The following is a 10,159-nucleotide window of genomic DNA, read 5'->3' as shown; positions in this document are numbered from 1 at the left end:
TGACATATCCACTAAAGACAGGGTGCAGGCATTGTAAGTAAGGTGATGTTAGTGGGCTGGGTCCCAGGGAAGGAGTATGTAAACACCTGTACTGACTGTTAATTTATATTTAAAAGTGGCAAAACAGCTGATAAACTATTATGTTCCTGACAGAGGAGAAAGTGTTTCAGAAAAAATCTTTCCATTTATAATAAAATAATAAAATTCTGGTAATAACATTTATTTGAGGCCAGGAAGTTAAAAGGCTCAGTTACTGCTTTAAAGTGTGGAATAAAAAGTGAAAAAAACCCTGAGATAATGTGACTAGGTTTCCAAAGAGTCCTTTGTATAAACAAAACCTCATGGAGGACCATAAAAGAAAACAGCTAAAAATTAAACAAAACAGCATTCTTATCAATTCCATAACCCAAACTTCAGCTCTACAACATAAGAGCCAAATACATGAAACAGGTAAGATGTATCATTCAATAAAAAAGGAAATGGAGAAACAGCAAGCAGAACCCTGACAATGATGCACTAGGCTGATGAATGATTCATCACACATTGAATGGGACAGCTCTGCAAAAGAGAAGGCAATCTGGTGCTCTAAGCCTGGCATCAGCATAATATTCACCAAGGGAGAGAGGGATTTTACTGCCATATGGACTTCCGGATTTTATTGGTCCACTAACCTCCATCACAATTACAAGACCTGACAATCAGAATGGAAGTAACGGAAATCCATGACCAGTTCCTGCCCTGCAGGTCTGCCAATGGCCATTTTGCCACAGAGCTTGTGGGCTTGTGATTTCTATTGTAATTAAGCAATGCATTTGGAAGTCTCTGTTTCGATTTCAACTGCAACGAACTTCTCTTTTGGTGATTTGGATCACAGAATCACAGAATGTTAGAGATTGGAAGGGACCTCAAAAGATCATCTAGTCCAATCCCCCTGCTGGAGCAGGTATTAAAGCTTGTGGAAATTTTTCCTTAAAGAAATTAATCTGGAAAACTCTGTCAAGAAAGTAAAAACACAAAAGCTAAAACCATTCAAAAGCTTCTGCAATGTTACCTCTGAAAACTGAATGCACATAATAAAGACAACATGTGGTAGCCACCCATCACATTTCTGGCTTCATCTTTCATGTGACAGCACTCAAAAGATCTCTCTCAAACCATAAATTTGCTGCAATGAGCAAACATCTCTGGAGCAGTACTTCCTCAGACAGCAAGCAAAGGGAAATGTTCCTTCCTTGGTGTCCACAAGCCAAGACACTAGCAAGAAGAAATGCTCTTAGCTGCATCCCCGAACAAGGAACAGTAACATCCTGGTTCTCCTCCCCTCAGAAGAAAACACCATCTCACTTGTCTCTCATCAGGAACAAAATGAAGAGAACAGCAGTGGGTGAACAAAAAGAAATGACAAGGGCCTATAGAAAAGCAACCTGACTTTTTTCTTCCTAATGGGACTACACTGCTTCCTTTGGGACTCACAGGCCCTTTTGGTGTGCTTCTGGAGATGGCCCTTTGTACACAGATGCAAGGCCTGGTCTGCAGTCTCAGCCTGAAAGAGCCCAGTACAAAATACTGACTTATCTGCCTCTTGCACTTTTGCTTTGACCCCATGCAGCAAGGTCTGTCACCAACTCCTGTCTGGCCCTGACAGGACTTGTTCGGAAAGGAAGGTGAGGAAACTCTCAAACCGGGGGAAAGTTTCCATTCAAGGTTTTCATACAGCTCAGCTTTTATTTTTTTCTTTAAGTGCCTATTGATAGTTCAACACGCTCTGCAAAATGTGTGCCAAGTGTGAAGGTAACATGACATTGCACAGCAGCACTTTGACTCACCATCTCTTGCACACAACTGAAGCTGATGCCACCACTTGCCTGCCTAGACAGGCATTCCTGCAGAGCTGATCACACATCTGAACTGCATAGCTCAATTGCTGTTCAAGGCTCTCACTAGGGAAGAAGACATCTTTTGTTTCCTGGGCTATACTGGTTCTGCTTTGTACTGAGGTACTTGATGAATATTTTTCTAAAGACCATTATGATAAATTTGAGAAAAACACACAAAAAATCCCATAGCAATTTCCTTCCCCATCAGTCTTTCTAAAATCTTCTAACACTACAGCCTGTATTTCATAGTAACTAATCATGCTTCTAGAAGTGACAGAAAATAAACTTTTTGTCAAGGACCCAAAGCCAAGAAACTCTTTGCTCTCCCAAGTTGCGCAAGACACCCTACACAGTCAAAGTGTGTGGCTAGCTCTGCACATCCAAGTTTTGTGTTCAAAACTGATATCGTGCCACTGATCACAACCCTTTGATCTCGATTGTTCAGCCAGTTTCCAGAACACCTTACTGTTGATTTCCTGGTCCATACTTTATCAGCCTGTCTACAAGGACGTTAGAGAAGACAATGTCAAAAACCTTCCTAAAGTCAAGAACAAACAACATCCACAGATCTCCCCTCATCCCTCACACCAGGCACCTCTTTGTAAAAGGCTACCGTGTTGGTCAGGCATTATTTCCCCTTTATAAAGCCATGCTGATTACTCACCATCACCTCTTGTCTTTAATGTGTTTGGAAGTCATTTCTAACAGAATTTGCTCCATCACTTTGCCATGGAAGGAGAAGCAGCTGACCAGCTTGTAGTTCCCTGGACCTTCCTCCCTTCCTTTCCTGAAGTCAGGAATGACGTTTGCTGTCCACCAGTCCTCAGGGACCTCTCCTGATCACATGGTGATCACAGACTTGTTAAAGGTATTTGATCAATCCAGCTCCCTCAGCACTCATTGATGCACCCCACCAGATCCCATGGATTTGCATATGTCCAGTTTAAATATTCCCTAACCTTATTATCCTTCAGCAACGGTAAGTTTTTCTTGCTCCAGATCTTCCTACTGGACTCATGTATTTATGACGGCTGAAGGTTCATCTTATCAGTAGAGAGCCAAAGAAGTCATTGAGTACCCTGGCTTTTCCCTGCTCGTGACTAGGTCCCCTGCCCCCCTAAACTAGGTCAAATGTTTCCCCCAGCTGTCCTGCTGTTAACATACCTGTAGAAATCTTTATTTTTGCCCATCATGTCTTTCGCCAGATTCAGCTCCACATGGGCTTTGGCTTTCCTAAATGCAATCCTGCATGCCTGGACAGTATCTCTATTCCTCCTGTGTCACCTGCCACTGCTTCCACCTCTTGCTCACTTCCTTTTTATGGCAGAGTTTTACCAGGAACAACTTGTTCACCCATGAAGGCCTTCAGCCATGTTTGCTTGGTTTCTTCCTTGTCAATATGAACCATTCCTGAGCTTAAAGGAGGTGATTCTTGAGAAGTGACAAGCTCTCCCAAAGCCCTCTTCCCCCAAGGCCTGGGATTCTCCTAAGCAGTTCCCTGAACAGGCCGAAGTCAGCTCTCTTGAAGTTCAGGATTATGATCCTATTTTTAGTTTGACCCCTCCCTTCCAGATCATGAAGTCCGACATCTTGTGGTCACTGCTGCCATGGTTGCCACTGACGTTCATATCCCAAACTCGTTCTTCCTAGTTTATAAGCGAGATGTCCAGCAAAGTGCCTCTCTTTGTCAGCTCCTTGGTCACCTATCTTAGAAAGCTGTTGTCAATGCACTCCAGAAACATAGTGGATTGCTTGTGCACCGCTGTGTTATCACTCCAGCTGATACAGGGGTGCTTAAAATTCCCCATGAGGACCAGGGCCTTAAAACACAAGTTTCCTTCCATTTTTTTAAAAAAGGCCTAGCAGACATCCACCACATCACCACCCATCTTGGTGTGCTCACTAATTCTGACTCACAACCTCTCGGCTGGTTTATCACCCTTCCTTAAGGCAGTTTCATGTGTGCCTGCTACTCACATAAACAGGACTCCCCCTTCTTGCCATCTCTGTCTGTCCTTTCTAAAAAGCCTGTATCCATTCATAGCAGCACTTCAGTGATGTCAGCTATCCCATCACCTCACTTCAGGCCTGTTTTATTGATTCTGTAGTCTGTCCTGTGCACATAATTGTGTACGCTTTGCTTGCCAGGCCTGTCCACCACTTCCTTATTTGATTGCTGGTCACATAATTTCAGGTATATAGGATGTGGAAGAAGAACCTCACCCACAGTGTTTCCTATACAAAAGAAAAGCAAAACATCTATGCAAAACACTTCATGCAATGCAGCTACAGCAAAGTCAAACACAATGCAAGAGTCAAAACCTTTTGCAAAAGTACACAGCTACAGTCAAGCCCAGAAGTAAAAAGAGCTCCTCCAAAAGAAACTCATGTAACACATGGCAGGATGCTTACTTCAGTTCTGGAGGCTTGTGTTGCTCCCAGGATCTACTCTGGTGGTCTTTCTGACTTTCCCGCTCTTTCTCTTCTCCAGACTATGGATTTTCCTTGCCAGGCAGTGCCTATTTAACGTACAATCCCTTCAGACCCAGGCAATATTGACTCACTGCTCCGGGGGAAAAAGCTCAAAAGTGCAGTCATGAAAAACACAAGCCTCATAGTGTGGCAGACACCATGACTGATAAAAGCTGCTGCCAGATATTCAGAAAAATCTCCTAATGCAGTCACCTAAGTTGCATCACTCAATCCTGTGATCTCTAATGCTATCCTTTCCTGCACATCCTGACATCCAGTTCACTGATACACAACACAAATGGCTCTGATGAGGCATACCTGTGACAATAACTTTAGAAGAGAAGTTCCTTCAGAACTGTGTAAGACAATGATCCTGATCTGCATTACTGCAGAATGCAGTCATTCTGTGACGACTGAGGTGCCAACACGCTAGGCAACACATCATCTTAAAACACAAGACAGTTCCTGCCTGAAAACCCTATCATCTCTTCAAATAGATGTATGAGGCAAGGACAGATTATCACATTTTCTTCTTCCACTTTACAGATGAGGAACTAAATTCACGGATAAGGTCACAGGAAGTCCTTATTCGAAAGAGGACACACATTGCAGCTTCTGGGACTGCTGTGACACATTTGTCTAACAAGAACATACTCCTTGGTAAATTAAGGTGAAAAATGCAGAACTTTCAGACTGTGACCTAAGTGTAAGACCAGCTGCCCCGTCCATACCCAAAAGATAAAATTTGTAATGGTTGCCAAACATACCTCAAACTCCAGATAGTGGTCCTTCAGTTTGTAATCATCTACTTCCTTGCCTTTAAGCTTCTTGTCAGGAGGATAGGAGCGATGTTCAGCAAGCTCAGTGGAGATCTGCTTCAGCTTAGCTTCATGGGACTTCAGCTGTTCATCCTTCAGAAACACATTAGGCATTTAAGTGACAGATAAGCAAAGGAACACAGAGACATCCCTGTACAATAATACCAAGTAGTTTCTTTTTCTTTCTCTCTTTTTCTCTCCTTCTTTCCTTTAACTAATTTTAATCAGATTGATAAGGTTTGTTATCCCAGAGCTCTGTCCCCAACAGCTCTCTCAAAGGCACCCAATCCAAGTGGCCAAGTTTACAGAAAAACTCAGCACCTACCGGACGCCACTGGGAAGGATAGCAAACCTGTCATCCCTTGCCTTGCTGAGAGCAACAGAACCACCTTGTTGCAGAACACTACTGACAATATGACACTTCTGCTCTAATACATTTTTCTGGCAAATTGATGAAGGCTGTTGTGTATGCAGTCAGATCAAGTGCAGAATGAGACCCTGCCTCAAGTCTTTGCAATGTAAAAGTAATTCCTTCCAGGACAGAAAGGGCATAGAGTCAGAGCCGAACCTTCAACTACTGCGCTACCAAATGCTCTCTGGTCTGCGGTTTCCGTTTGTTCAAAAGAACACAACACATCCGTAAGAAAAAGGCTGTTCGGTCCCCAAAAGGTATCTTGTTTTGCTAAGCTACTACCAGTTTTTATTCTGCTGTGCAGTTGGAGAAAGTGAGGAGTTGCTAACCCCCCTTGCTAGGCAATTTCCTTTATCATAATCCCAGGTCTACTCACTTCCTCCAGTCCATCTGTCAGCTAACCTTCTCTCAGCTCAGAAGACTTCCAGCTCCTGCAGCATGGCCTTCTGGCCATTTCTAGGCTTGGATCTGAAATTATGTTTGAATTAGGTAAGTCCAAAATACTGACATGATGATGCAGATCTCAGCGACTTAGAGTCATTAACAGCAGGCAGCACCCAGCTCAGCTCCTGTGGATGCACCAAGCCTCAGACAAGGGGAGCTCTGCCAGTAGCTGTATGCCCATGGTGTGGCTGTGCAGCTTCAGGTTGAGCTTGGACGTGCCTGCACTGCACTGTGAGTCACAGCAGGGACAGAGACTCTCAGCTCACTAAGCTGGAGCTGCAGAAAAGAGCAGAAAGGGGGAAAACTTATACAGTGGATGATAGTCGAGCCCCAGCTAATCTTGTTTCAATTCTTTTGCAAGAGAACTGAAGAAATAAAGATGTGGGATAATTTCCCCTGCCTGTAAGTGGTAGGGCTCAAGCCACTTGCTACTGGCTGCCAAAAACTCTTTTTGCTGTTAGTAACTACCCTGAATCTGCTTCCTGTCTCTATTAGTGCCCAAGCACTCTCTACATTGTGCTGAATCCCTGGTCTCAGTGACATCCTGCCGCAGTGAGTTCTACAGCCTGATGACAGGAGGTCTTTGAGCAGATATTAATTCAGCACTTATAATTTCCAGGGCAGTAGCCCTTTGGAGCTTTTGTGTGTGAATGTGCATTCTCAGAAATAAGGAAAAAATAAAACAAAAAACAACCCTACTAGATCTTTTCTAGATTGGTTGTTCCTTTATATATAGCTTTGTCACATCTCTTTTCAGTTTGACTAACATCAGACACTGATCTGCTTTTGAAAGCAAACTTGGTACGATGATCTCTTGCACAACCTGTCATGTTCAGCCTTTCTCCCTTGCCCATGTTACGTTCTCACTGCATCCCAACTTCTGCTTGAGCAGGAATGGGTCCTTTGAAGAAGTCCATCACAATTCAGCCCACAAAATCTGAAACACCAACCACAGGGATTGAACATTTCATATTTTTTGTCTGCCAAATGAGAAGCACCCTGCTGGCAGCTTTTCCACACTGACAGATAAAAGCAGACATATTTCTGCTTGTCTTTGATTTTATCTGCTTTGAACACTTAGCATTCTTCTGCCTTTAGCTAATACACCATATCTTATTCCACTTTCCGTGTCTGCCCTTCTTCAAGACACAAACCACAGGGCTGTGTTCTATTTTTTTCTTTTCTAAATTAAAAGGAAACAATGAGACTAGGAAACAACTTGCTAAATGGAACAATCACACAGGACAAGTAAAAAGGATTTTTTGACTGACTGAGAGTAAATTATTGAAGCCTCATACACTATTTTATAAAAGGTTTGCATGAGCAAAAGGTAAAACCACAAAGAGGGGACAAGTTAGTATTATTCTGTATGAGCCATGTTTTAAACTTTAACCCAGAATAGAAGCTGAAAAGTCGGTCACCACATTGTAAGAAGAAAGGCTACTGCCACGATGAAGGAAAAAGCAGGGGCGACATAAAAATCCCACCCCCTTAAAGAAATGCAGATTATGAGATAGCTGTTTCTAGCGAGTGTTGCTAAGCTATAAAGATGGTAAAAAAAAAATCATTTAAGAAGCAAACCAGAATGGGCAGATGACTTTAAAATCTACAGGAGGTTACTTATAAAGTAGACACCTAGGACTCAGATTTTATCACCGTTGCCACTCTGTCAACCTGATCAATGCAATCAATAGGGAGGTTATCCTCCCCCTCTACTCTGCCCTGGGGAGGCCACATCTGGAGTACTGTGTTCAGTTCTGGGCTCCCCAGCTTAAGAAGGACAAGGAATCACTGGAGGGAGTCCAGCTGTAGGCTACAAAGATGATTAAGGGTTTGGACGGTGTTTCTTATGAGGAGAGACAGAGAGAGCTGGGTCTGTTCAGCCTGGAGAAGAGAAGGCTGAGGGTGAATCTTACCAATGCTTATAAATACCTCAAGGGTGGGGGTCAAGAGGATGGGACCAGACTCTTTTCATTGGTGCCCAACAATAAGATGAGGGGCAACAGGCACAGGCTGAAGCATAGGAGGTTTCATCTGAATATGAGGGAAAACTTCTTTACTTTCACAGTCACAGAGCACTAGAACAGGCTGCCCAGAGAGGTTGTGGAGTCTCCTTCTCTGGAGACATTCAAAACTTGCCTGGACACATTCCTGTGTGAGCTGCTCTGGGTGAACCTGCTTTAGCAGGTGAGTTGGACTAGATGATCTCCAGAGGTCCTTCCAACCCCAACCATTCTGTGATTGGGTGATTCTGTGATTGTGTTCCTGCTGGTGCAAAATGAATTGCAGACATGCATCACAGCTTCAAAAGTACACAGAGCTATGGGCACAAGCATCAGACACAATCAGCCTGAAACAAGCAGAAGTAGGTAGGTTTTTTTGTGCAGGAAGTAGTAGAACTGTGAAACCCCCTTCCACAGGATGTTGTGGAAGCTAAAAACTTATATGATAACATGGAGAGACCAAAGATGTTCATGTAAGAGATGGTTTATAAATACACATTACACAGGAAATCCCTGAGTTGGTAAAGGTTGGAGTCCAGAAAAGTATTCTAGGAGAAATATATCAGCTTTCGCCTTTTACGATCCCAATAAGCCAAAGACCAAGAGTATGTCCATTTCTTCTGAAATGAGTCACAATCAACATTCAAATTCATAAAAACACCAGTCAGTATTTGAAATGTCCTCTGCAGAGCCATAAATGCAGGATGAAAATTCTATGGCTGGTACTACAGGAACAATGGTGATTGTTTCTTTTCTTCAAAAACACAAAACAATTATATTCAAGTCTGCTCCTTTCCTCCCCCAACTTCAAATCCAGCATCAGGAAAAGAGCAGAAATGTCCCATGCAAGCCTCTTTCTTCTAGGAATGCCAGTGGTGACTGCCACAAAACAACACCAAGGACCCCTGTCCAGTCTCCAGTCAGCCAGAGAAATCACCATCATCTACCCTCTATATAAAACCAGCTCACCTGAGACAGTTTTGTTGTGGTGGCTGGCAGGAGTGGGCGACTGAATTTTTTCTGAGAGCCAATTGCCGCTGGAAATGGTGGTGCAGAGAAGACAGCAGCCACACAGTTAATCTTGTTGATCCAGGTCTGCATTTCTTCTTGGCTCCTGGGGAAGAAACACCTATTAAGCATCTGTTGACTCAGCCTCCCCTACTTATTTCCCATCCCTTCAATGGCATTTTAAAAGCAAGAATAACAAAAACTGGACAAGTCTCAGAATCTACTCAGTCTTCTGGTCTTCACAAGTGGTTAGTGTCAGGTGTCTCATTACAGGTTGGCTCGTGCCATAACCCTAGCATGCATCTTTTGCTAATCCAATCTAAACGACACAGGTGACAGCGCCAACCAATGCCCTGATTCAGACACATGTCCTAAGGTCTCAGCTGTGATGGACACCACAGATCTCTAGAAGGTTTCACATGGATCTCTGTAGTAAAGGGCTCATGCACAAGACTGATGTGTTTTTAATGTCAGAAGCAAAATGCAGGTCATCTGTTCTGTCTGGATATCAGAGCCTGAAGAATTTAATCAAATTGTTCTTCTATTAAGTAGTAACTTTGTTTCTGACCCAAGTGTATCTTCTAAAAAGACATCTGGCTAGCACTTGACACCAGGAGACAGACAATCCAAAACTGCCTTCGGTGATTTGTTTCAATGATTAATCACCCTGACTGTTAAAAGTTTGTGCCTTGTTTCCAAATTGAATTTCCTGAGGTTTTAACTTCCGGCTGCTGCATCTTGTTGTGCCTTTCTCAGATTAAAAAGTCTCTTAAAACTTCACGTTTCTTTCTCATGAACTACTTGTGCACCCTAATCAAATCATTATTTAATCTTATTTCGGATCAAATAAACAGATTGAACCTCTTAAGCCTCTGCTCTAACCTGCCCATGCATTAATTTACCCCTCCTTCAGCACTGCTTTCTTTTCCCAAGAATTGGCACAAATCAGAAGAGAGCACTTACTGGGCTTGGAAAAGCAGGACCCTCCAATCTGCTGTTTTAAGCTTGAGGACATTGGGTTTCTTCTCATAGTCTGTTGCTTTGGATGCCAGCGCATGATGCACACTGACTGCATTCTTCAGATCTTCCTCTGACAAAGCCTTTTCCGGCTTATATTCATCCTGC

General features: G+C 43.1%; 1 protein-coding gene across 6 annotated transcripts in view; it reads right to left on the bottom strand.

Moving 5' to 3' along the window:
* The window catches only part of PSD3 (pleckstrin and Sec7 domain containing 3), a 112,481-nt gene that overhangs the window by 10,509 nt on the left and 91,813 nt on the right, over positions 1 to 10,159 (bottom strand). For 3 of the 6 annotated variants that reach the window (XM_065861722.2, XM_071802558.1, XM_065861724.2), the window contains 3 exons: positions 9,998 to 10,155; positions 8,996 to 9,140; positions 5,117 to 5,260 (listed from right to left, as the gene is read on the bottom strand). In XM_065861722.2, coding sequence (XP_065717794.1) covers positions 5,117 to 5,260; positions 8,996 to 9,140; positions 9,998 to 10,155 — 447 coding nt within the window. Of the gene's footprint in view, positions 1 to 2,541; positions 4,113 to 5,116; positions 5,261 to 5,803; positions 6,048 to 8,995; positions 9,141 to 9,997; positions 10,156 to 10,159 lie in introns of those variants that run through there. The other 3 variants (XR_011736636.1, XR_011736635.1, XM_071802556.1) reach the window with 3 other exon arrangements.

This window comes from Patagioenas fasciata, chromosome Z (genome assembly GCF_037038585.1).
Source record: "Patagioenas fasciata isolate bPatFas1 chromosome Z, bPatFas1.hap1, whole genome shotgun sequence".
Classification (NCBI taxonomy): domain Eukaryota; kingdom Metazoa; phylum Chordata; class Aves; order Columbiformes; family Columbidae; genus Patagioenas; species Patagioenas fasciata.
Note: the sequence above shows the minus strand (reverse complement) of the source record. Positions and strands in the feature narration are given on the sequence as shown.